General features: G+C 35.3%; 4 protein-coding genes across 4 annotated transcripts in view; 2 read left to right on the forward strand and 2 right to left on the reverse strand.

The window, feature by feature from the left end:
- LOC140148755 (venom phosphodiesterase 2-like) overlaps nt 1-6,102 on the forward strand; it is a 29,091-nt gene extending 22,989 nt beyond the window's left edge. Inside the window, exons 21-25 of the mRNA XM_072170803.1 lie at nt 437-581; nt 1,612-1,692; nt 1,886-2,021; nt 3,713-3,860; nt 5,011-6,102. Of these exons, the coding sequence (XP_072026904.1) occupies nt 437-581; nt 1,612-1,692; nt 1,886-2,021; nt 3,713-3,860; nt 5,011-5,175 (675 nt within the window). The 3' untranslated portion in view covers nt 5,176-6,102. The remainder of the gene's footprint in view (nt 1-436; nt 582-1,611; nt 1,693-1,885; nt 2,022-3,712; nt 3,861-5,010) is intronic.
- A 155-nt stretch (nt 6,103-6,257) lies between these two features.
- On the reverse strand, nt 6,258-14,718 carry LOC140148754 (uncharacterized). The gene is made up of 8 exons (XM_072170802.1): nt 14,472-14,718; nt 14,134-14,202; nt 13,875-13,949; nt 12,999-13,070; nt 12,536-12,595; nt 11,651-11,832; nt 9,192-11,039; nt 6,258-8,999 (listed from the first exon to the last, which is right to left on the reverse strand). Exons 1-8 carry the CDS (start codon nt 14,555-14,557, stop codon nt 8,797-8,799), a joined length of 2,595 nt encoding a protein of 864 aa, XP_072026903.1. The 5' UTR covers nt 14,558-14,718; the 3' UTR covers nt 6,258-8,796.
- A 295-nt stretch (nt 14,719-15,013) lies between these two features.
- LOC140147716 (uncharacterized) lies at nt 15,014-17,450 on the reverse strand. The gene is made up of 5 exons (XM_072169478.1): nt 17,380-17,450; nt 16,830-16,901; nt 16,005-16,097; nt 15,663-15,734; nt 15,014-15,095 (listed from the first exon to the last, which is right to left on the reverse strand). Coding segments are annotated over exons 1-5 (315 nt in total). The 5' UTR covers nt 17,382-17,450; the 3' UTR covers nt 15,014-15,019.
- A 6,561-nt stretch (nt 17,451-24,011) lies between these two features.
- On the forward strand, nt 24,012-25,181 carry LOC140147338 (neuromedin-U receptor 2-like). The gene has a single exon (XM_072169115.1). It carries the CDS (start codon nt 24,012-24,014, stop codon nt 25,179-25,181), a length of 1,170 nt encoding a protein of 389 aa, XP_072025216.1.
- The last annotated feature ends 2,367 nt before the right edge of the window (nt 25,182-27,548 follow it).

Consider the following 27,548-nt stretch of genomic DNA (forward strand, 5'->3'; position numbering starts at 1 on the left):
TGTAAACTGCTTATCCACAAAAAAAGCCTGTTTAGTAAAATTTCAAAGTTTTATGGGCCTGACTGAGCTTTCGATCATAGAAGGACTTTTATCAAAGTCATCCTGCTAGGATCTAAAGCTCAGTCCCCTAAAACTATGAAATTGTTTTAACGTCATACAATACACACCACACCCCCATGCACCCCGACAACCCCTCTCACACATTCCCACACCACCATGCACACCCCGCCTAACCCCATCACACACTCCAAACACCCGCCACACACACCCCCACACACCCCACACACACAATCTAATTAATTTGAGTATTTTAACTTGTTGTTGAATTTGTTACTCTGCAAATTTCTACTCTGCTTTTCAAAATCTAATGGCTAATTAACGGCACTTTTAACTTACTACAAATAATTTAAATAATGATTGGTCATGTATTTTGTAGAATCGCGGTAGCCCTGTTGCTGTTTCAAATTGCACCATTAGACCCGACGTTAGAATTGACACCGACATGTCTTCAAATTGTACGGACTATGGTTTTCTGTCTGGAGAGCTAGAAAATGTTACAATGAGTTATTTATATTCACCTGGTAAGTGTTAATTTACACGATTACACTTACTTTTGAGCACATAAACCGTTCACCCACGGTTGTTTGATGTGATCATTTATTAGATTTTCTAACAAAATATTACATAATGTTCAATTCTAGACCTGGACAATGCCAACAACTATCACACTAACATGTACATATATTTCCAGCTTTTCTAGATTTTCTTTTCATTTCTTTTTATTCATCTTTTTCTGCTTTTTTGTGGTATTTTTTATTCTATAAACTATACATTTGTGTGCAAATTGAGGGCGCTATTTACATTTATTTTTAATTTGATTTAGCCAAATAATATAGGTTATTCCTAACATTTTATGTTAAAAAGTTTTTTGAAAACTTCGATGCTATTTGTTGCTCGTTTTCTGATGTTTTAATAACAATATACCAGTGTCTACCCCTTGTAAAGATTCAAGATAAGTAGCGCCATCAATGTTCACCTTTAACTAAAAATGACGTAATTTTAGATGCTATCAAACAACCGTGCCACCATGTTCACAGAAAATATCGTTATACTTTAAATAAGAAGTAATTTGTAAAAATTAACAGTAAATTAGGAAATGAGAAAAATAGTTCAGCGGATTGAATGGGAAAAGTTGTTGGCACATTTTGATACCTCAGTCAATCCTTACGATTATGAGCAAGACAAGACAATTTAAATGAGTAAATATATGGTTTTAAACAAAAAAAAGGTTTCCTTCCTATTTGAAATGAGCTTTATACTGCGGCGTGACGGTTTAATGTGTTAATGTGTTTATCATTGGCGTGTTGGTAGGAAAAGTCAATGGAAACGTTGCCATTATTGAAACTCTCTTGTGAATCACATCGTCACATGTAAGGTATCAAAATGTCTATACAATTAACTATTAAAATTGTTCCGTTAATAACAACATTAATACCGAGGCATCTCACTAAAACCCCGGACTAAAACGGTCCCGTTTTTGTTACTCGCGATAACAAATTGGCAATGAACCCAATTTTGTAATACAGATTTTTTTTCTTCATTTGTTTAAAGATGCGACAGACAACATTGAAGATTCAATGAATGCTCGAATTACGTCAAACATGGTTCCACAATATCCAGGCTTTGTGGAAGGTAAGTAGATAATATATAAAAGAAATCATGATGAGGATGGTGACGAAGAAGATGATGATGGTGGTGGATGTGATGATAATGATGGTCATCATGATAACAATAATGATGGTCATGGTCATGATTATTCCAATCGCGCGCACTTCTGGTAATAACAAATATTGTATTATTGTTTTCAATAAACTCTTCTGAACAGATCTTTGGGAATTCGTGCGAGTTCATTTGCTGCTGTGGTCAGCTGAGTATAATGGCATTAACGTTGTTGCTGGACCCATATTCGATTTTGATTTTGACGGATTACAAGATCATATAAATGTAACAGATAAAGATGGGTAAGTGCACGAACCTTTACATGCATGCATATTGAGTAAACAAGTGCTAATATTCTGGCTGATCTTTGAGGTATTAGGGTTTTTTTTAATGCGTATAGCTTTCTTTATTGTTTTACATTAAACTAATGTTATATTTCTTCAAGTATTTATACACTCAGAGAAATATTCACACGTTATGTAAAAAAAACACGATGTAAATTAAATTATACACAATACATGTAAAAGTTTGTCAAAAACTTTTACCATGCCAGTTTGTAAATGCTTCAAGTACATATTTGAACTGTAACGAAGCTAGTTTACCTAGTTTGTGTAATCATTTCATGAAGTGAAGTAAAATGTCAGCCCAAAATACTTCGCTGATTGGAGAAAATCTACCTAACGTGTTATGTAAATCGACACGCATGTAGTTTTTACCTATTTCATGTAAGAAATTATAGCGCAGACCGAAAGCAATAGCGGACACGACGTGTGTGTGGGGGTGATCGTGCAGCGCATGCCTGCTGAAACTTCATTCAAATAGGTAGGTTTCGGAGTCATTAAGCTTGAACCAAACTGGAGATTCGTTCGATAAGTTATGCATGGATTTCTTTAAGACTTTAAAAATGGCTATTTATGGGTTCATTTTGCTAGATTGATCAACATTAGAATTGACATGCACAGCACCGGGACATTGCAGCGATCATGTGTTACGAGACCGAGTAGGACAATCATTACAGTACAATACTGTACTGTATACTGACCCGGACACTGCGTGTATCTAGCAATGTGTGTACGTGTTGAGATAGATTACAAATACCACAGGAGATCGTCTCTGGTAATACGGACAGTGTAGCCGTGATATGCATTGAAAAGACTTCGATAATGTAGCCTAGTGTACCAAGTGTGGAACTCGAATTAGGCTTGAAGTGACAATGCATTATAATAGCATTGTATCGTACATGCACATGTGAGAGAGAAATGCTACATTGAACATTAACTAGATAGCGGGGTGAACTGATAGAAAAGAAAAGAAAAACAAAAGAAAATACTTTATGCATGAAATTGTATTGTTGAACGAATCTGACAGTTGACCAAGATTTGATGACTTCAAACCTATCATGAATTATGTTTCAGCATAAAATAAAACAAAGAAAGAAAGCCCCAATCCTATTGACCTGGGTTTTTTTTGCTTAACTGGTATGTATTTTTTACATAATTCAAGGTTGTGTGAAAAATACCTATTTGTTATTGGGTTCATATGCATAAATGTTATGTATCTTTTACATAATTTGTGTAAAATATTACATAACAATTATGCAGTAAAATACCTAAAGCTGAGGTAAAAAATCTACATAAAATTTATGTAAATTCAAAGAACAGACCTTCCAGAATAGGTAGTCGTTACTCTGAGTTTCATGCCTAAAAGGCAATCGTCAGACGACACGATTTTTATATATTTTACATAATATGTAAGTATTTTTTTTACTTATCTGCTATGTTTTTTTTACATAATTCATGGTTATGTAAAAAATACCTATTTGTTTTGGCGTTCTATACGTACATCGAAGTTTTACATAATTTATGTATTTTTTTCTGTGAGTGTAGAACATAATAAAGTTGTATAAATATCATGCAATTTAACCCAAATTGTGCATCTATGGGTAATTATAAAATAATTGATGAATGATTATATTATTGATTTCTTATAACAGAACCAAGTTTGGTAATACTCTATTTCCTACACATTATTTTGTGGTGATAACTCGATGCACATCTGGTCAAGAAATGAACAAGAATTGTAACAAGTTGGAACCACTAACATTCATTTTACAAAATGTAGATGGAATTCAAACGTGCCAGGTACGTGAATTACAATGCACATTTTGTTTTAGTTACTAGTGCACCTGCAGCTGTGAGAGCCCTGATGCTGTGAGAGCACTGGTATGATAGCATTTCTGTTTGACCCCAGATGACCTTGGTGTAATTTTTTTCATGCCCCCCTCATACAAAGGATTCCACCTATCAAGTTTAAGCCCAATAGGGCAAAGTTTAAATTTAGCCCCTATATGACCTTTGACCTTGGTTGACGTCAATTTTATTTTGCGCATATATTCCCCTCGCATCAAGGATTCCACCCACCAATTTTGAGCCCGATAGGACAAAGTTTGAAATCCATGACCTTTGACCTTTGACCTCGGATGACCTCCATATAATGTTTTTCATGCTCCCCTCGTACGAAGGTTTCGACCCACCAAGTTTGAGCCCGATTGGACAAAGTTTGAAATTTGACCCCTCCGTAATGACCTTTGACCTCGGTTGACCTTGATTTTATTTCGCGCATTATATTCCCCTCCTATCAAGGATTCCACCCACCAAATTTGGGCCCCATTGGACAAAGTTTGAAATCTTGACCTTTGACCTTGACCTCCGATGACCCTCAAAACCACATGGCCAACATGCTATTCCCAATACCTACCTATATCCAAAATTTCAGCACGATGCGTCGAAGTGCGGCGAAACGCATAGCCGGACAGACAGATAGATAGATACACAGACAGATAGAGACCGCTTATTATTTTATTAGTATAGATATCATAGATCGTTCGTTTTTATAATCTATGACTATAATTCATACACGTTTCGTCCTGAAGTAGTCATGACGTTTTGCAATACCTGTCATTATATCCGAGATTTGACACCTTGTTTACTACCATTTAGTAAAATTTCTATTCCATCCGCTCCATTTTTTATTACATCATTACTTGGTTCCAATATCATTGCCAACTACTATTACAGACGGACGTATGTGTGGAAAGTCGATGCAACCATAACCCATAATCATTGCGAATTTTTTACATACATTGTTCTTAAATAAAATTGGATAGTTTGTTTGGTAACTGGCAAAACTGGTATATTTTCGATGATGTTTACAAATGTGTTGCCCCATTGTGTAACCATAGCTGGCATGGCTGAAGAGCTTCTTTATTCTTTTATGTTCTCTTATTTCCAGCATCCTAGCGTGTATATGGAAAGAAACATTGCCACAATACAAGATGTTGAAATGCTCACTGGATTGCGTCTCTTCCCCAATCTACCACAGTATGACTCGATACATTTGAAACACCGTATCTATAGTAAAGGAACACTTTGGCAAGAATGGAAATATGGACTTTAAACAAACAATAAACTGTTATTAAATGAAATCTACAAAGCCGTGATAGATGTCAGGTTACTTTCATCGTAATAGTCACAAAACTGACAAATCAAAACATTCAGCAATTCACACATCACATAAATGTGTGTAAACAATTTTACGAGCAACACGTTAAACTAAATGAATACGAACAACAAGGAATGTGTCTACTATACATTACTGTACTACCCCCACCATGACAAAAGGACGTAACTGACATAATAATGTTTTTGAGATAATTGATTTACCCTCATCCTGAACTGAGTCATGCTTTGTAACACGCGCTACGAAGAGGAGTTGTAACTTGTAAGCCTCTATCACGGTTTACTTTCTGTTTTCTATTATAAACGTTATAGTATTAAATTTGATACCAATGTACCGCTATTGGACTCCTCCATCCAGTGATACCAAAATATGTATTCAAAAGTATCTTTTCGGCTAATATAATGATATGAACATGCGATTTGTCTCTTAGATATGAAAGGAAATGTTTATTTTGACCTAACTAGCAATCAAAAGAGGTAAATAAAAATCACGGATTTTACTGTGTGAACATATGGTGGGCATCACCATCCCCTCTATGGTCATTCTTGATAGTCGGCCCTAATCCAGCAAACTGCTGTGGTAAAAATTGTATCACTATAAAATGAGCGCAAAGGATGGATCTACGATTAGCTTAAGCCGTTGGGGCCTAAACACACACGTTTAAAAAAAAAAAATTTAATGCCAAATGCCTCCCCCTCATAGGATGAGGGTTAAAACAGTACTCTAGTCTGCATAGACATCGACAACCCATCCAAATGTCGGTGTTTAGAGGTTAGAATAGTAGTGTAGTAGATATGTTCATTTACCTCTCTGAGGCTATAACTCAAAAAGGCGCAATAGTAATACATTAGGTTTGTGTTTTATCGATAACTATTTTGTAACAGACCACTATTTATTCAGTTAACCCCCTTTTGTTATTAACACGAAAAGATAAAAAAAACCTGCATGTCCCTTCAAGTTCGGACTTTGATGCTAATGTAAAATTATCAATTTAGTGCTTTCAAATGCAAGCCACACTACCATCACTTGTTTGTATTTTGTGATTTGTATTCCATGCGATTGAAATTTTGATTTTTGCGTTTTGGATTTGACAGTCATCAAATAGCTTAGTTGTTTTATTCCAAAGTGCTATGCTCTAATATCAAAACCCTTACACAAGAGGTTTGTCGTATCGTATGTAACATGACATGTAATAATAAATAAACATCTAATAAAATAACAAGCATGACCTTTTGTACAAAAAAACAATGTTTTGAATAAAATAGCAAGAATAATTATCTTCCCATATTCTCTATGAAATAAAAACTAAGCTAAAAATAACTATAGTATACTAAAGTACAGTGGCGTAGCCAGTGGGGGAAGTCTGTAGCCCCTTGTCATCATGGTCCTTCGGTACATCACGGGTATTCGGTAACCGAGTCGTGTGTATAAATAGTCCATATTAACCAAATTGGCCAACATCTGCGACGTACTCCTTCCTTTTCGTCTGTTTGGTGGCCAACTAGCTCCAATTTAAACATTCATAATGCAATTTTTTACCGGCTTTTGTCGAAGTAAAGTATAATGAAAGTGTAGGCACTAGGCCAGTAGTCAATATATCGTGAAGCTACTGAGTACTGAAATGGGAGGGGTTCACTAACCCGTGACATGCTTAACAACAACACTCGTCGATGAAACCATGTACAAGGTGTCCCATAAAAAGGTTACATGTAGAAAATGGACCGCATTTTGTGATGGTACAACAAAACAATGTCATTTTTTCAGATATTATTTATTGATCCTTATTTTAACAGTGCGCTAAGTTTCAATTCCGTATCTTAAAAGCAACTTAACTTATGAGCACAAGATGACAGGGGTGTCAATAGACTACCCCGTAGTCCACTTGCCCATTGTGCATACTCTGGATATTGTATTTAAGCTTAAAACTCTGATTTAATTAATGTGTGCACAATTGATAGATTTTCACATCTGATCAGTCACCCTACTCCCTCTGTTTGTTAGCTTCCCAAGTGGACTACTGACATTGCCTTGCGGTTAAGATTTTTAACACGGGACTCTATGGAGAGTTAGGCCAATTTCTGGCCTAACTAAAATTGGGCATGATGTAATGCATCTTTAAATGGATCTGCCTTGTGATTGGTCGCCCATACCTCGCTATGGTTTAAATCGTCTGGGCCCGCGCCATTACCATTAACTACACCGTAAACAACTGTCTGTGGTATTTGCGGCGCTTTTGTGTAGACGCGAAAGTTAATCTCTCATCAAACATCTAGCGCGTACTTGTGGTTAATGGACTGATAAACAAGTATGCTTGACAGTGTGTTTTTAGAGAGCAAAGTCCAGGGGGTAAAGTTCTGTTTACAATTCAAAGTTCATAGTCGAAATTTCGGGGTTCGCTATCAATAAACTGGTAGATTCCAAAATCAGAATTGTTCAGTATTAAAGTGAGCCGTTATAATTATGCAAGATAATGTTGCATTCAATTACTTTCATTGTCACTAATCGTCTGATATTTTTAACTCTTTATGACCATTTTACTATTGAATACTTTAATTTTAATAAACATCGGTATAATTTTGAGTTCAACGAAATGGGTTCATCATGACTAATAATAACATATTTTTAATAAAATTCGACTATGGCATAGTCTAGGGTGTCAAGAGTCCCTAACCATCAAAATATCGCACAACGAAAGTGAACACATGCACGCACACCTTTGTTTTCAGATTTTTTTCTTTATTACTTTTTATGTTTCTCTTATTTTTCATTGTTAAACTTATTGCAAAAAATATTGAAAAATATGTAAACATTAAATATTGTACACTGAAAATAAATAAGTTTTAGAACTTCTTGTCACGTCTCTTGGTGGTAACAAATAAAGGAAGATGGTCATTAGAGAAGAACACGTTTTTGGTGAAAGCAGTTCTGCACGCCGATCTCCTGTCATCAACATAGTGAAACGAATAACAATCTTTTGCATTTAGACCTTGTTTGAATTTTGTTGACTTGAAATCGCTGCTGTTTGTTTTTTACATTTCTGACTGAACTCTTGAAATAAAACTGAACAAGTTTTATTCTTTGTTTATCAGAATAAAAATACTGCATCTACCATGATATGGCTGGGCCTACTCAAGTGCCCCGCTAAATGCACGGTGGCTGTGACTGTGGAACCTCGTGTAGCATTATGTCACGTAAATAGCTTGCTCAGGAATGCGTGGAATGCGGACCAAGTACGTAGGTTGTGAACTTGACATTCACAGGGTAACTAGTAGAGGGTACATAGATTATGTCATGAAAAGGATATTTATATTTGTTAACATTAACTTATTTTCAAAAATCTACATGTAACCTTTTTTTTGGGACACCCGGTATTTAACGGTACATTCACACACACGTTTAGCACCCTGTTCTAAATCCGGGTTCTAAATACATGGCTACGCCACTACTAACATCAGGTATTAAACATCCCATGTTTTTGCTTCGTCTTAAGAATGTGATGCTATCGGATACGTAGATTAAAATAATAAACTTTATGTTGTACAGGTTTCTGATCGGATCTTAGTCGCCTAGCAATCTATCTTCAACAAGTGATTCAAATTCAGTTGTCCTTGCAGCTTGTTGTCGGTGAACAGCGTTTGAAGCAAGTGGTGCCACCGTTGGTAGAACAGCCATACATCCAATACATACTTTCCATGAGCTAGCTACTCTATCCCCAACTTCTTTTTGTCCCAAGGTTTTGATGATAAGAAGTACAACATTAACTTTAAAATACAAAAAAAATCAATTGATTACGAAATAGATTTGTTAACACAAATGGCATTTTCATCTTAATTTTTCAAAATCAGATTACAAATGATAAGATACATCATCCATGATAAATATGAATGCTCACAAATATTATTGAAACGAGAACGAAATGACATTAATTACCCTGATTAATATTCAATCCTTACCTGCTACTGCTAAAAGAACTCCCACGTTTAGAATCACCAGTGACACTGCTACCACTGTACTTTGTGACGCATCTTCCATGCTGTTATTCTGTGCCATTATCAATGACGTAGCTATCAGGAGATTCAAGAAGATAGATGCCAACGACGTCATTTGTAACGCGTGTTCAAATCCATCAGATATGGGTCTGCAGTAAGAGTAACTTGTTAAATACACCATAGACACAGCCACTGTTATCGCCAGATACCAAGAGTCGTTAGACCCAAACATGGTCAGAAGAGAAATTTGTAACAATTTTCGAGTAAGTTCCACAATTTCCCAGTACCAAAATTCCGCTTTATAGTTTTCGCATAAAAACAAAAGCCATACAGGATATCCGTCTTTTTGGTGAATATTTGAAGTCGGATAAATGTCATATTCCTCTCCAAGATTGTCGTGCTCATTGTTATTTTCCTCCGAGTTGATACTCAAGCGATCCTGTTGTATGTTATTTGGTTGACATTTCATATTTGTACTTGTTTGCACGTATTTGTCGGCAAACCCATAAGAACCTTTGATTTTCTTCATCTCAATAATATCTTTGCGATGCTTCCACAGGAGTGACATAAGAATTAGTGGAAACCCAATAACATAAACCAAAGCTACATAAGCCGCTAATGTATACCTCTTGTGTAAGTCTGTATTGCAATCGATGGAATAATCGGCCCGTAGTTTCTGCACTAGATATGTATTGTTTTCATCGAGATAATAGCTATCACACCCAGAAGGAAGAAGAACCAGAGTCACACTGCATACGCTTGGAAAAGTTATGAATAAAATGACTATGGTGAAAAGATAGCATTTCATTCTTGCGTCTTTTGCATATGTGCTGGTAAAAAGCCACATACCATACTTAATCCTAATGTGCACAATTTTAAGTAGGTACCACAAAAATGCAATTAGGAATATTATGGAAATGAACGAGAATGCAATAACAAACTCATTGTGAGCATTAAATTTGAGAGAATGAAAATAACAGCTTGGTTTGACAAATGCTTTCAAAAGATTTAGTTGGAGGAATTGTATGACAGATCCAATATTGGTTAATTCATCCGGCCACGGCACACTATCCAATGCCGAAAACATTGCACCTGACACTTGGTAGAAAGCTAAAACAATCTTGAACTGCGCCAATAAACTGTCCAATATTGACCGTTTGGCGTCGGATGTCTGTGTAGTTTTCCAGATGATAGTTAACAGAAGAATCAAAAGCAGCAAGAGACAGATATACGACATTGCTGCCTTCCATGGTTGCGGACATGGAATACATCTCTGAAAACCAGAAAAATATGTTGCGTTCCAAGAGCTTGCATTTTTACATTCTGTGCAAAGCCATCCTGTGTAGCCTATCGCGCAAGATGGCGCAATTCCCGCTTCACTGCAAGATCGTTTACCCTGAGGACACGGGTAAGCTTTCGGCAACGATCCATGAAAAGTAAACTTAGTATAAGATGAATTGTATATTAGTATATTTGTGGCGAATTTATCATATTCCTTCAAGTTTTGTTCCCAGTCTGTAGCATTCGGCCATTGCCACGTCCAGAAATACCCTTCCTTAACTTGCTGAAATTCTTCGCTACAATTAATGCCAATGTTCGGACAAGGGTCACAATGTCCAAATCGGCTTCGTCTAGTGTAATTTGCAAGGCATCGACATGCACGGTAATAAGCAAAGGAGTCCTTGTCTGTACCAATTGGGCAAACTTTGCAATCCAATGGTGATTTACCGGGGCTATTCCAAACAGGAACATATGTGCCATTATTGCATCGTTTGCATTGAAGTTGACCTGTTTCATTTTGGTAAAATCCACCTGCAATAAAAATAAAAGAACGCAATGTAGAATGCAATGTTAAGATTAATTTACAATAGCCTCGTGAACTTTCTTAATGATAATTAACATAATCATATTTCGAGTGTCAGTCTATTGTACAATCGTACACACGGACCCTTTTCATGGCTCCGAATTATGATCGATAGGTTGCGGGTGCGGGTCACGGCAACGACATCGTGTTGTGCCCTTGAGTAACTAAAGGCATATTTTATCTCGATGACTCCACTCCACCCAGATGTGTAAATGTAACAGACTCGCTGTGGAGGATCAACATGTCACGGCGGAGTCTGGCATAATCGCTAACGAAAGAGAGATGTGCATTCCATTCTCCATTTTCTTCAATTTTCTCCATTTGACATGATATTCCAATTCTTTCCTTACGAAAGAGGTGCTGTCTATGACAATTATTAGAGAGCTTGCACGGGCGTTGGATAAATACATTTGGAAATCGTAAGCTCTCTATTCTGTTGTTTTACCCGTTTTTTTAAGAATTTTTTAAAGATCGTTCCTAAAAATACCTTTCAATTACTTTCGGATCTTATGTATTATTTTGACATCATATGGTGTGTTGGGTTTTGGGGTGTATCTACCTGCAGGACAGTTCGTACATCCGTCTTGTATCCCATCACCATAAGTTCCTTGCGGACAAAGCCAGCAATTGAAATCAACGTGCTTATATTTATGACAGTCACATCCAGATAATTTTAGCATATTTGCACTATAACCTGACATTACGTGAAATGTAGCGTTAAATGAGTCATCGACGAAGAGTCTACAAAAGAGAGATAGAAGAGTTACATCTTAGGTCATATATGGTTGTGTTATAACCTAGTCACAATTATGTTAACATGAATCATTCTACAATGGTCTTAAAATGATCATAACAATCATTTTAGTACAGTGCGGCATCTGCTGTTCATGCCGTATATAAAACGTTTTGGTACTATATTTAACACCATAGAATATAAAAATATGTAATTTGGTATGTACGGTTGTCGATAAGGTTACGCAAGGTTACTTAAATCTTAAAACAAAAAAGACATGAGTGATAGTTAAGGTTACGCATTTTTTAAATTACACATGTCTATGAATAGTCAAGATTACGGTTAAGATTACGCATTTAAGGTTACGCATTTTGAGCCCTAACGGGCTGGGTCAATATCAACAAAAACATAAAAGCCCGCAAGCCCGGCAGTGCTGGGACCGGAAGCGCCATTAGTGATGACTTAGAACTATAGGCGTTCCAATATATAATGGCCCCGTAAGGCAAGAAAGCAAGGCGTAACCTTAAGTTATCGATTTTCTTTTAATTTTATTCCTTAATGTCCCTTAAGCTCGATCGCTATTGTGGAGCAATATTGTTACTTTGTAACCATGCGGGTCGCTTTGTATTGTTTTTGGGCGCTTATGTTTTTATGGCCGATACCTCCCAAACCGTCTCCATACCTCATTAGCAAACAATAAAAAAAACTTACATATTGACATCTCGAGCCTGTATTTGTGGCGCTCTCATCAAAGAGTGACTTCCCATATACCTGAAAGATAACAAATCGATAGAGTGATGTATTATCGAAGGCCACTGAATACTAAGCAGGGACTTGGACAACTTTGACACTAGAAGCATAATAAAATGTTATACGTTGTGCGTGAAATTATTGATTGGCTTCAAACTGATGTCCTTCACCGTAATCATGGCGCAGTGCAGTCCATTCAATCAAATGTTGTCATCAACCTATTTGATCGTAGTTATTTTGTGTGTGGGACTAACTGTCGCGGTAGATTACAATCATGCTTTTGTTGAGTAGTCTTGAGTAGTCCGCCATATTTACGGTATGATACGTCATCGTCATATGCACAATCTCTATTAAAAATGTATTCAAAGTTTCGACTTCATATTTAAAATCCTTCCATTGAACATGATAAAATTCTAGCACTCACACAGTAGCATTAGGAGCCATTCCATTGAAACTTTCCTCCGAAATATTGACGATATCATTATGAAATAGATGTCTGTATAAACAATAGAGATAAAAACATCAACAAAAGATAAAACGGTATTGGTCATTCTGGAACGTACGCCAAAAGCAAACCGACGTTTATGTGACAATAATGCCGAAGAAAAACAAATTTTATTGCTTAAGGGATCTGGAATGAGCGTTTTGAGCGTTTCGACAGTATTTTTTGTGGGACATGAGAGCACATCAGACATTATCGAATTGCATTCTGAATACGAAGAATGTCTTTCTGATATCAAATAATTTTCATTTTTTGAAATTCACGACATAATACAAATTTTATGACAAATTATTAAAATTTGATATTTTTCACATTTTTGGTATATAACAGTCCTCGAAGTAAATTTTATAAATCTAATGATATATTCTTAAAGTGTATGTAGCTGGGAGGAAAAGCCGACGATCAATTGAACATTTTTACCTTTCATATTGAAGATATGGATTTTTTTTCCCAAAAAAATCCATATCTTCAATACGTATAAATCATCAGATTTATAAAATTTACTTCGAGTACAGTAACTGTTAAATTTCAAAAATATAAATTTTTAATCATTTGTCATAAAATGTGTATTACATTGCGAATTTCAAAAAATCGTATTCAGAATGCAATTCGATATGTCTGATGTGCTCTAATGTCCCCCAATAAATACTATCCAAAGGTTCGTACCCCCCACCCTTAAGCTAATTGTTTTTATATAGATCTTGTTGTGCTTTCGTAAGCAACAGATTTCAAATATTAATGATTATTTCTTGATAAATGTAAAAGCAAAATGTAAACAAACAAATAAACTACTATTACATCAATTCTAGTGTTCTGTTGCGAGTGCTAAATGATGTAGTCTTCAGCGTTGTCAATCGATTATCGAACAAAAACCTGTAAAAATGTAAAAATATGAAATTGTAAAAATATTTATCATTATTATTATTTATTATTATTATTATTATTATTATTATTATTATTATTATTATTATTATTATTATTATTATTATTATTATTGTCCTGAAATGATAATAAATGACGTTTTTTTTTTATTTATCGCATTTACAGATATACTTACAGTGCCAACAAGGTGGTATTGTAAAACGCATTTTCAGCGATGTTTGTGATATTATTCCTGAAAAGATAACTAAATACACAAGACTACGTTTAACCTGTTATTGGTTTTATTGTTGCTGTTCAGCCTGTTGTTGTTTCTTAAATAAGAGATGAATATTGGCAGTTATAGTGTTTTACGGTTTCTTTTGAAATTTTCATTTCAAATAGTATATGTGGTAAGGACCCTTACATATTACACCAATTTTTTTAATGTATAATTTTGTTTCCAGTTTAACAGTAATGTTGCTTTAATCAAGCTTTACAATAATGAGTGAAACGGAAACACTAAATATAACTCACAGTGTCTTCAGGTTGTTAAGTCCGGCAAATGTTTTTGATGAGATGTCAGTGATTTGATTTTGATCGAGGTAAAGGTATCCCAGCATACTTGAGGACGACAGAAAATTATCAGGCAAACTCCTCAAGCGGTTTTCTGACAGGTATCTTCGTACGTGAAATAAAGTATGAAACGTATTGAGGAAATAAAAAGGCAACGTGTAACGGGTGACTTATTCAAAGTTATAAGTCACTAGTGCCTCAAATTTGGCGGAGCAATGTTCCTTAATATTTCTATTTTTAAATATTCAAGATTTGTGAGTAAAATGTTGTCTGCCTGTATGATCCTATATGAGGGAATTTTTAGTATGATGGATCCAAATATTATATTCGAATGCAGAAATAGAATAGTTGCTTGCTTTTACTTCGCTAATGCGAACGCCTGTTAAATTGGCATTTTTTCCATTTTTGAACTACTCCATTAATTGTTGTTCATCATTTTGACGAACAAAATGTGGTATTAATTTAGATAATGATTATTGTTATTACAGTTATAGCTATCTTATGTATACTCACAATGATGTCTCGATGGATAGATTAGCAAATAGCAAAGGCGGTATATACTCGAGTTCCATTGACGAAAGTTGTCTATAGATCAAAAAAGCTTTTGTCGTTATTATTTGTCATTTTATTGCAGCATAATACATGTTAAGATATAAAGATATTGTATACTAAGTTTACTTTAATTATGATGTGTTATGGTCAACTCCCAACAAGTGGCGTAGCGTGAGTCTTCATATGGGGTGGGGGAAGGGTGGGGGCACCCACCATGATTGGGAAGCACCTGATCTGATTAAGGGGACACAAGCCGTTTTTCGGCAATTTTGCAATGTTCCCTTATGAATCTACGCTACTCAGTACATTCTAGTACGTTACATAGGTAACACAACACAATAGGTCAAGTACCATTTAGGCCTATTGACCTTGACCTATTTTGAAGCATTACGTAGGTAACTAAAATTGTGCAATCATATCTTTATTTGAATTTTTGTATCAAAACTTCATAAACCTGATAATAACTCAATTTTTAAAAAATGACTTAAGCCTGAAAAGAATATGACTTTAGCCTGAGTGGACTGGATCGGAACGCATATCTGTGAGCTGAAGTCTTGTTTCAGTGGTTTTCGTTTCATTTAGAGAATCGAATATACTTACACTAACGTAATGTTTTTGATGCCCGCAAAGAATCCCTCATCAATTTCCCTTACCGGACACAAGGAAAAGTCCCTAAAAAGGAATATTATATTAATATCTCATATAAATGTTGTCTTCTGATTGGTTTCAATAATGAGTCACATGATAAGGAACTACTTTAAACAAACAGTCGACAAATTGCGCATGCTGATAAGGATTAGTTTTCCTATTTTTTGTATCAGCATACAAATTATTGCCTAAGTCAAAAGGTGGTGACCTTTATCGGTTCCTATGCCCCATATATATGTATATTATGTACATATGGCCTATTATCCCGTGTACCCTTTTCTCCTTTTTACTTACACTGTGTGGAGTTTGTCAATATTGTTGTCTCTGGTTCTTCTGTTAACAAAAGCATCTTTTGGTAGAAAAGTGACACTTGAATTGTAAAAGCTCCTGTAGAATAGAATAATTCTTACTTATTAATTAATAAAGACAGGAAAACAAATTACTGGATCCTCGACAAGATTGGTACAAGTCTAACCATCAGAAACGACATAATGGAGAGAAAGCTGAAGTACTTTGGCCATATTGTCAGGAAACATGGATGTGTTGAAAAACAAATTTTGCAAGGGGCTAAGGAAGGCCGACGAGGAAGAGGACGTCCACCAACATCTTGGACTAATGACGTGAAGCTGGTTTCTAACCAAGGAATGCAAGGTGCAACGCACTTGGCATCAGATCGAGTGAGATGGCGTACTCTTGCGCTATACAGCGTCGAGTGACACAGAGAGAGATTAACCCTTACACCCAAAAATACCACAGAATACCACGATGAAAAATTCTGCGCATGCATGCATCCCAGGGTCTGCGATGACGCAATCACCCTAAGTGTCAAATGCCGACGGAATTGCTGGCTGGACAGCAATTACCCGTGTAGCTCCCGGTCCGCGATCGTGCGGATGGCATGCGGAGGTCAAAGGTTTGAATCCCGGGGGTGCCAAGTCAAAAATTCTTCTTCTTCTTCTTGACTTTTTCGGATCTTCTGTGACTTCCGATAGCAAAAAACCTGGGTCAGTGTTAGGGTTAATAAAAAATAAATACAGTGATTATGCTTTAATGTCTTAAACAGGAATTATATAATGAATGCGACTCAAAGTAAAGCATAAGAAAGTAGATGATACTTACAGGTATGTGAGGTTTGTATTCATTCCAAACATATGTGGCCAGATCGTACTAACAAACGTGTGTTTGAATGTCCTGTTTTTAAGGAGAGATGATAGTTTTAAAGATGTTTGAATTTCTTTAAAGACATACGTACATGAAATTCTGATACAGAGAAGTTACATCAATAATAATGCTCGTATGAACGTAAACGATGATAAAGGGTACTTGATGACGTACACACGTAAACTTGCCGTAAACATACGTATACCCCTTCGCACAGTCGTACGTAAACTCCATCCCCACACACCCCACCGACACTCACGTATACGTAAACAAAATCATCAGAAATACCCTCACAAAGGTGCTCTTTATCAAGTCACACCCGTATCTTAATACACCCGTCACCCACCCCCACCCACAACCCACAAACACAACCCGTCACCCACCCGTATCCACCACCACCCACAACCCACAAACACAACCCACCCGCCCAACCCTACATAAATACATCCATACGTGTGTACGTGTGCCCATCCCATGATGTACATTGCAGCTCTACGCCATTACTTACATGCTTCTAACATTCTTTAGTGATTCGAGTGCAGCATATTCAATAGTCGCAATGGGGTTTGAGTCGAGTATTCTTCAAGAAACAAGTAGAAAAATGGTGATTGTTTTATAACTTACCTAAGAGTCTTTTCATTTTATGTTTATATTAAATCTTTAGCTTAATGCATTGAAGCTTACTGTGAGAAATTTGCCATCGTTATGAATGTAAGTTAACTTTTGTGGGATCCTTGGTCTGTTTAGATCACTATTATTATATTTCTGGTGATAATACTAAATGGGGAACGAAATGTCCCCGCACGAAATCTATAGACAAATATTAGACTCTAAAATGATTTACGGTGAATTGAAAGCAACTTATTAAAATGAATGTAGTTATCATGGTTATAGAAGCCTATTGGGGTTGTTAATACAGCACCCAAAACTCCAATTACCCCAATATAATAATCGTCTAAATAGATATATACAAAATATATAATACAAAAGTATATTTATCAAGGAAATCGTTGTTCTTATTGTCCAGTTTATTCAAGTAGGATTTGAAAGTATTCCATAATTTATGTAAGGCAAAATAATATTATATTTGAGTTTGTTCATGATACCAATTAAAAAAAAAAAAATCGTTTACAACCGCGGTAACATTTCCAAATATTAAAGATCGAAAAGGGGCATCATCTATAGCATATGCAGTCAGCAATAAACTTTTAAATAAGTTTTTTTAGCGTATTAAGCGTTTTTTTATTGTGATCATACCATACTTTAAAACAATATAAACTATTTTATAACATGTAAATTTATTATGGTTGAATTTAATATCTGTTGAATTTAATGATCTGTTGAAAAACTTTATACTCACAACTCCGTTGTATTCGTCGGTATTTTCAACGGTAGGGTAGTTAACCCTTTGGAAGAACAATCCACTGTGAAATCGTGTCCTTTAGATTTGCACTTGCAAACTCTACACGCATCTTCATCGTTCTCTCTGGTATTTGCAGTAACCGCGCTTCTGCAGAGCAGTATTGTAAATACGTACGAAGCAACAATCACTTTTACCATGGAAAACATATTCCTAAATAATAAGACAATCAGAGAATCGTTAACGTGAATGAATTATAAGCAGTATAGAGCCATTTTAAGTATCCTGTTATATGACCTATTTTTGGATTACCTAGTGACATATGAATCGAACAGAGGAAGTAGGCAAACATTTGAGTTTCCTTGCGAACGAACGAACCACTATACACGGAAGTAACCAGTACTTTAGACTACACAACAATTATAGTAAGTAACAAAATAATCATCATCTCCGAAAGTAACATATTTACCTTTAAAAAAATTAATAACAGCATTAATGTTATTCATCGATGAATTAACCCACTGTAAAAGACAATAACTAGCTCCAGCTAGTGTTCAATAAAACGCATCTAATAATGATTTTTGAGCTGCGCCTCTCGATCGTGACGATGGTTTATCTTTAGTAAGAAGATTCATCTGGGGATCTCCCTTCAACATATCGAAGGGAATAACGATGCAATTGGTAAATAAAAGTTATCAACGTGCAAACATAAACTTTGGCCGGGACTTTGGCATATATATGTTCTTGAGTGCAGCTTTACTGATTGCCGTTAAACAAGTAGTATACTTTAAAACGTAATGATTATTGTTAATGTTGGTCTTTACCCTGAATTATGAAAACTTTTGGGCCTCATAACTGCTAACTGTTAGTCTAAGATATATAAAAGTTACATATATAGAATGGCAAAGACTTGATGAATCAATCTGTGAGGTCAAGTTTGGGCAAAAATGCTCAGTTTTGGAGGAAATTCCCCTAACTGGGTTTTTTACCCAATGCACCAAACTAATAATTAAAAAATAATAATTTATTGAATTTCCACCAATAATGGTTAAAAAATTCTCACTTTTGCCAAAAGAATGATAAAAAAAAGCCTGATTATCGCCCAAATTTCAACTATACTGCGCCAATAAAGTATCCTTAGACTTGGAAAAATAATCACAATATCAAAACTGAACAATATTGGGGTAAATTTGTTATTTTAATAGATGCACTATCTAATCCTGCACATTATGACACCAAATTGAATCCAATGTGACCTCAAGAAGTAAAGAATAAGCAAAGTTACAAGCATTTGATTAGACGAAGGTCCAGTTTTAAAAGTGACAAACTGGCCTATTCAATTTTGAGTAATGCTCTTAGGTAAAGAATTTAAATGCAAGCAACCTTGGGACATACAATGTAGTATAGGGTCCTCAAGTCGGGAGGGGTGAGGTAAGAATTAGGGGAATAGGAATGGGTATATGTGAGGTATGGGTAGTGTTAGGGCTGGGGAAGGGTTATAGTTAGCCATTGGTAGGGGACATTTTATGCTTATTCATTGCATTTCTACATGCATACTCAATTATTACGGTATACTGTTTGGGCGCACTGTTTAGCTATGACAAATTGACTTTTATCTCATAATCAAAATTTCTTCTCATCTAGATTTAAGCTTCTGGCACTTTAGTGATTAAGGGTGCCCACTCTTTCAAATTTTGCATGAAGCAAATCTGTTGCCAATTCTAAACTACCGTTTAACGAAAATATAATACTATGTTGGTATGCCCCATATCCACAGCATAAAAATATTTCCGCTTTGAGATCATGCCACAAAGTTTTTTGGTGTCAATATCAATAAAAGTTGCATTGAAAGTGTATTTTGGTATTTGATGAACCAGATGAATTTTAGAAGAAATATTGGGGGGGGGGGGGGTATACCACCCCCGCTTCTTCAACCTATAATCTCGGGGTCCCGAGTTACTAAGTCTCTGGGCCCCGAGATAATTGTTTTTACAATACTGCTCTGCAGAAGCGCGGTTACTGCGATCTGTCTATTTTATATAAATTTAGGAAAGTATACAAATAACGTTCTTCGAACACGGAAAAGAATAATTAGTATTTCTGCAGTATTTGAATTGCAAGTGTGAAAGTAAAACCACAAGTGCTCCTGATTGATTTGTTTGTTATCATTTGAAATTTAGAATTCTCTCAAGAGCAAGTGAAGAGCTATCCACAAATCTTCTCCATTCCCGATGACTTCTGCGTCTCCGGGTCAATATTTAATTTGGTTATGAATTTACACATTGATTAACCCATTATTGTCTCTACAAGATGTGCACCGACTATTTTTAAATATATATAACCATATATGCAGTAAAAGTTGAAGGAAAAAAATCATTTCAGTTTCGATTAGTTTGTTCTTCATGAACACGAAGTTAAAACGATAGATAGGGCAAAGAAAATAAAAATATTAAAATGCACACTCATTAAATCACACCATTTTAATTCAATATGTACAATTTCATCTTAGAGAAAAACCGCTGCCACTCTCGAATTCCTTATTTACTTTCATAACTGAAACGGTGACATTTCCAACATTTGTTTAACTCAGCACTTAATTTCAGGGCAAAATTGTAAAAGCCATATAAGACTTTAAAATTAACATTGACAGCTAATAACCATGTTAACGTTGTTAAAAAAAGATAAATAAAACTGTGATTTCATTAGCATTTTGGCGACATCACACCATTAACCAATGTGATGTGATCAAACAGAGAGTCTTTTGTTGGGTCTTGTCAATTGTCATCTTTATTTCAATGTTCTTGCATATTTATCAGGTTCCAATATTCTTCAAACCTGCATTGTAATTGACCAAATCTATATGAATAGTTCTTTGGACCTTCCTCAAAATCGTGTGATATGTGGAGAAAGGTCATGAATATATCACTTTTACCTATATTTTCCTAAAAATCAATGTATAAATATTCAAGTGTACTTTTATTTTGCAGAGTTTTGTCTTCAAACTTGGTCAAATGTGAATAAATGCTAATTATGCAAATTAAAGCGGCTAGCTAATTATGCATCTGGAACTCTTGGACCAAATTTGAAACTAATATTCTGTTAAGTAAAAATGTTATGAACATTTATGCATTATTTTTAGCCAAATATTTTCAAAAATTACATATTAATGAGCACTGTCAAGTCACATTAGCTAATTAACTGTAAAGAATTTATTATTGATAAAAACAATACAGTACATTATGTACAAAGATATTTAAAATGTTTATATTATGAAACCCGTTTCTCCGATTAGCTTCAAATACAAGGCATATTGATCAGTGTCCTTTGCCCTGTTCAATTAATCTGTTTAAAACATGCATAATGCACTTCCAAAATCCTCAAATACCACCTTAATGGCGTATTAATTTGTACTCTGCTGTATTTACACACATCAACGTTATCTCAGCATCCAGTGACAACAAACGCCCTCCACTTCTGGTCATTAATAAGTTTAAGGGTATGTAATACCATGATTTTCATCAGCCATGTACGCTAAATAACACTGAATAAATTAAATAAGCTCTTCCACAGAGGATGCATATCCAATTTAATACTATGTAGGTTCTATCATGTGTTGTTAGGGAAAGAGATTTCAAAAGGCTATAGGTCATCATAAGTCAGGTTATAGGTCACTTGGTTCAGGTCAAATTTAGGCATCCATTTTGAAATACATGTGAAAGTCTGTGATATCATAACGAGGCATCAATTTTGATATTTTGTCTAGTTTGTCTTTTAACATACCTTAGGATGTAAATGGTGAGTACAATTTAGATTGCCTATAGTTGAAATGGATTGGACAAACAAAGGTAAAATAGTTACCAAAATCACAAAAGTGAAGCTTACAAAAAACTACCTAATATGGTGGTATACATGGTATAGGTGACAAGAGATACAATTTTTTTTTCAACATTGCTGTAGTATGGTTGTGGTAACCTGTTATCTAGGCCTATAGCTTAATTAAGTTTCAGTGAAATAATGTCGCTAATTAAAAATACAAAATATAGCTCAACATTGAAAATAGAAGCAATTTAACCAGTTCGATTTTTGATAGGTGTGGAGCACCATGTTCATGAAGTCATAAAAGAAATCAGGAACCACTTATTCCCATTTTACATGTCAACATTATTTCTCTAATGCCTTAGCAACACATATCCAAAATATTTTAACGAAATCCGTTAATAGTAAGCTTTCCAAAATGAAGTAAATTTAAAACATCAGTGATGTACCACCTTTTGGCTTCTAACTTTAAAAGGATATAAGCTACATTGATACCGATGCCACCAATAGAACGAGAAGATTTTGTCCAATTTCTTTCTCATTTCGTCACAAAATGCAAAAAAATGCAATGGGTGTATTACCCCCTTAATGAACTTAAAAATGTCAAGAAGCTTCCTTGACTAGACCATACCCAGACACTACCTTTGTGCATGTAAACAGTTTGATACTTAATCTAAAACCCTGCTCATCAGGAAAGCATTCAGTTGACGAAGAAAACAAACTTAATTTCATTCGGTACAGTCAAAGCTATAAAACCAAAGCTCTCACATTGACTATAAACAAAATTACTGATATACAGAAACAAAATTCTCTTTCATCCTAATAATCAACATGTATAGAATTAAATAAACTTTAAACAAGTGAAGATTATTGGTAAATGCCAGCTGCCAGCTGTTCTTTTCTCCATCTAAGGGATGAAATTCAAACTCGACCGGCGGTCGATCTGTGTACAGTTGATGTTGACTGCTTTTTAGCAACCGAGTTGCCAGATGATTTTCTTTCAGTTATCAGATCGTCAAATACGTGACTTAAGTTGTATTGCCCCTCATCTCTGTTCATGGTGTTGTCCCGCTTACCTATGGTGATAGCTTCTATTATCCATCTTTTATTCCTATTGCTTTCTTTGCCATGTTTGCCAACGATCCTAGCCTCCGTCGCTGTCACTGACAATGACAATGATCAACTGCATTGTCTGTAATAGCGGACTTACGGATAACAGATTGTGATGCCTTTTTGGTAGCTCTTGTTTTGATGATGTCGCCGATTATATCAGCCTCAGTTTTATGTTCTTTTAGTCTTCTATTTTATGCTTGTCTCCCCGAAACTACAGTTTTTGCAAGAAATGGAGTATGACGTCGGTAGAATTAAGAGGTTAACGCTGTTCTTTAGGCCAGGAGATTACGAAGAGTGCGATGAGGTTTCACTGCAGTGGCGACTTTATAAGTTTTGAAAATCCTAGAAATGCGCTCTGATACACCTACCCCATATGGAACGACAACTGACTCGTTAGACTTGGTCGATTCGTTTTTCCTCTCGCTTTGGCTTAGGTTTAGCCATCTGATCTTTAACCTTTTTGATGCTCCAATCCGGTCCGAGTAGTCACATTTCTGAAGCCACAATATTTGACGATCTGATAACTAAGAGAAAATCAACTGGCAAGTGGCAACTCAGTTGCTAAGCAGCAGTCAACATTAGCCGTATACAGATCGCACAAACTGAGTTTTTGCATCGCAACGTCGGCAAATAAGTCATTGTAAGTGGAAATTAAGAACTTACAACAAATATTCTACTATTAACAACTAAACATTCCTGATGAATTTGATCAAGAATATGTGACGTCGACATGTTTTTACAAATGTTGATATGTTAATGTAATGTGCAACTCAAGCCGTGTGTTTTGTAAATTCTGTTCAAACGTTCATTTCGACTGCTTCTAATGTACAAAAAACAACTACATAAGGGAAATGGAGTTGTACGCAATTTTACTTATAGCGTATCAATCGCTTATATTTATCATCGGCACACCCGGTAATATGCTAATCATCATAGTGTATGCAAAGAAACAGATGAAAACAAGCACTGACTTTTACATTATTGGGTTAGCTGTGGCAGATCTTCTTGTTTGTTTGTTTACACCTCTAAGTATCAACCACTGGATACATATGGATAGATACACTAACCTGTTTCTGTGTCGATTTGCTTTGGGAAGTACTTTCTGGACCGTATTTAACTCACTATTCATCATAACTGCCATTGCATTTAATAGGCATGATGCCGTAACCCGTCACCACCAACGACTCAGCACACCGCGTACTTCTAAGATCATAACATTCGTTTCCTACATTTTGGCACTTTTATTAATAATTCCTTCATTCTTTTCGTACGGCATAGATCGTCTTTATGGACCAACTTTACCCGGACAATGTAGAAGTCTAAAAACGACTCCATCTTGGCAAAGTTTCTCACGAATTGGTTTCGTATCTTTGGCAAATCTGGTATGTTTTTTCACTGTTGTTGTTCTTTACGTTAGGCTCTACTTGAAAAGCCGAAGACAGGTTGAAAACATTGCTGTTTTCAACATAAATCCTAACATTAGCACTGCAAATCGTCCAGACAGCCGAATAGGTTTCCAGCAAACTGGAGCATGTTCAGGATCCCAAATCTCTGTCCCGATCTCTGTTAATCCCAATGAAGCTGATCTAATCCTTTCACACAACAATGCACGTGCCTATAGCCCTGAACTTCCTTCCGATGTTTCGTCGATGATAAGTGGTGTCTTCGACAGACAACTTGCAATGACTCCGACTTATTTTCCAGCACCAGGGTTACAGCAAGATGTAACAAGATATAGAGCCCGCGTTTTACAGCAAAAAACTACACAGATGTTATTCTTGGCAACTATTGTGTTTTTTGCAACGTGGTTTCCATCAAATGTTATGAAAATTTTTCGACCACGATTTGATCATTATCAAGACACTAATCCTGTACTCTACGCGTTGATTCGACTAATAAGTTACTTATTTTATATCAATAATGCTGTTAAACCTTTTATATATGGGTTTATCGATAAGCGCTTCAGAAGAGATTGCAAGAAAATATTAAAAAGTTGCAAATGTAAATGTATCAAACTTTAGAAGAATCGGATAATATTATGCAACTGCAACACGGACAAGTTTTATTCGGAAATTTTCTAAAGTTTCCATACGTTGCCGAGAAGATTTCGCAGACTAGAAACGAAGGCAGAAGCCTCTCCAGACAAGATTTGCTAGAAATCTTAAACGATTGCTTTCTTAATCTTCTCTAAACGTTCGTGATAAGAATTAGAAAGGTAAGAAAAGTATTAGACCTCATCAGACATTATCCAGGCAAGATTTGCAAGAAATATTAAAATAACTGCTTTTCTAAGTTAATAAACGTTCCAGAGAAGAATTTCTGAAACAGCCGTAAGATCTCTTTAAACACTGCACTACGTTACTGACATGCAGTTATTGGATAAGACTACGAAGAAACTTCTAATGTTCCCGAGATATTTTGTAAATGTAAATGTCTGTCTTGACTAAATTAGTGTTAATGCTTATGTATACAGCACAGAGTTAAATTATCTCGTGTAAGGTATTTTGCTTTTTAAACTATCGTTAATTTTATCTTGAATGGTGTCAGCAGTGAAAAAAATGGCCAAATATAATGTGGAAATCGCGAGCGTATTGATCATGTTGATAGTTAAACAAGACGTTTTTGCGCATACAGGATGTATCAAAATGATTTTTAGAATTTTAGGTCATAAAGATATCTCATCCCGTTCACAAGTTACATGATTCTAAAGGAAAGTATGTGCTTTTACACTTTTCATCGTAACGCTGGATCGGTAGCGCACCATTTTCAAAGCTCTATTTTACTATAAATACCTTATGCATTAGACTGATATGTTGAAAATCTTGGAAATGTTTTATTTTTTCCTTGCCTATTTCTTCATTCATATGGTATATAAATGTTTTTTAATCAATATTTATTGGTTGAGAGTAATGTCAAAGCCGTGAAAGGCGTTTGTTTGTATTAACACTTTCTAATTTAAATTGTAGTATAAGATAAATTGCGATTACTAAGTAGATGGAGCGGCAGAATGGTTATAGACTGTAGACAGTGTCTGTTAGGTTAGACCTGTTACGAGTTATTGGAATGGCTCCAGTATTTCCCACTTCAGCGTGCTTTCAAAGTGAAGAATTACTGGTTGACACGAAGCTATGGAGAAGTGCTAGAAGATTTAGAAGACAGTTTCCAAGAGCAAGAAGGATCCCATGTAAACATGATATAACTTACAATGTTTCAAATTTGATATGGGCAGTTACAGAATGGATCCATCCCAGGTGTTCATTTAAGATCATTGGGCTTCACCTCACACTGCCATAGTCGTAAGGTAGAGACTTTAGGTCAGGAACTATCTTTCTAAAAGTACGTGTAAAGCAATGTCATGTTATGTAGACTGAAGTGAGATAATGATTGAGAGCATGTATGCAATAAATACTTCAAGCAATGAATCTATTCATCTTGTGCTGTGTAAGTAAAACCATGCTTACGTCGATCTTCGCTTAAATGACAATAGCTCCCAGATGCATCAACCTATTATCTTCAGATTATTAGATCAATAAGTTAACATATTTCCCTTTCTATTTGTAGTACAAAAACTATAATAATTAGCAATTTTATATTTTTGATATATTTTTGAAAATGTCACATATCCCGGTACCAATTATAAGATACACCCTGTATGGTATGTAAACATCTAGTCGTTGCTTACTACATTATAAGCTCTTCTTGTAAATTCGAGAATATAAGTAGTTCGCATTCATTAATAGTCAACATCAACTTATCCGATTCATCAAAGTAATAATTGCATTTTTTATCAGACTTAAGGGCCCGGATAGCGACGTTTTTAGGTAATTTTTGTGGAACCTGAGAGCACATCAGACATATCGAATTGCATTTTGAATACGTGGGATGTCCTCCTGATATCAAATAATACTATTTTGATTTTTGTTTTAAATTCGCGATATAATGCGCATTTTATGGCAAATTATTAAAAATTGATATTTTTGAAATTTAACAGTCCTCGAAGTAAATTGTATCAATCTAATGATGTGTACTTAAAGTGTATGTAGCTGGGATAAATACCAGGGATAAATCGCCGTCCATCATATGAACATTTTGACCTTTCCTATTGAATATAAAAAAAATTCCCCAAAACACCAAACAAATATAGATCTTTTTGGGAAAAATGTATATCTTCAACATGAAAGGTCAACATTTTTAATTCCTGCTACATACACATTAAGTACAAATCATTGGATTTATTAAGTTTACTCCGAGGCCGGTTAAATAATTTGCCATAAAAATTGTATTAGGCTATATCGCGAATTTCAAAAAATCTAAATTATTTGATATCGGATGGACATTCCTCGTATTCAGAATACAATTCGATATATCTGATGTGCTCTCAGGTCCCC

Source organism: Amphiura filiformis, chromosome 3 (assembly GCF_039555335.1).
Source record: "Amphiura filiformis chromosome 3, Afil_fr2py, whole genome shotgun sequence".
Taxonomy (NCBI): domain Eukaryota; kingdom Metazoa; phylum Echinodermata; class Ophiuroidea; order Amphilepidida; family Amphiuridae; genus Amphiura; species Amphiura filiformis.

Coding starts and splice junctions, on each gene's coding strand:
- LOC140148754 (XM_072170802.1), bottom strand. CDS start 14,557: ATGCTGGGATACCTTTACCTCGATCAAAATCAAATCACTGACATCTCA. Junction 12,596..12,998: donor ATGGCTCCTAATGCTACTGT/GTGAGTGCTAGA, acceptor GTTATCTTTCAG/GTATATGGGAAGTCACTCTT. Junction 11,833..12,535: donor CAGGCTCGAGATGTCAATAT/GTAAGTTTTTTT, acceptor TCTCTTTTGTAG/ACTCTTCGTCGATGACTCAT.
- LOC140147716 (XM_072169478.1), bottom strand. Junction 16,098..16,829: donor AATACAAACCTCACATACCT/GTAAGTATCATC, acceptor TCTATTCTACAG/GAGCTTTTACAATTCAAGTG. Junction 15,096..15,662: donor ATCAAAAACATTACGTTAGT/GTAAGTATATTC, acceptor TTTGATCTATAG/ACAACTTTCGTCAATGGAAC.
- LOC140147338 (XM_072169115.1), top strand. CDS start 24,012: ATGGAGTTGTACGCAATTTTACTTATAGCGTATCAATCGCTTATATTT.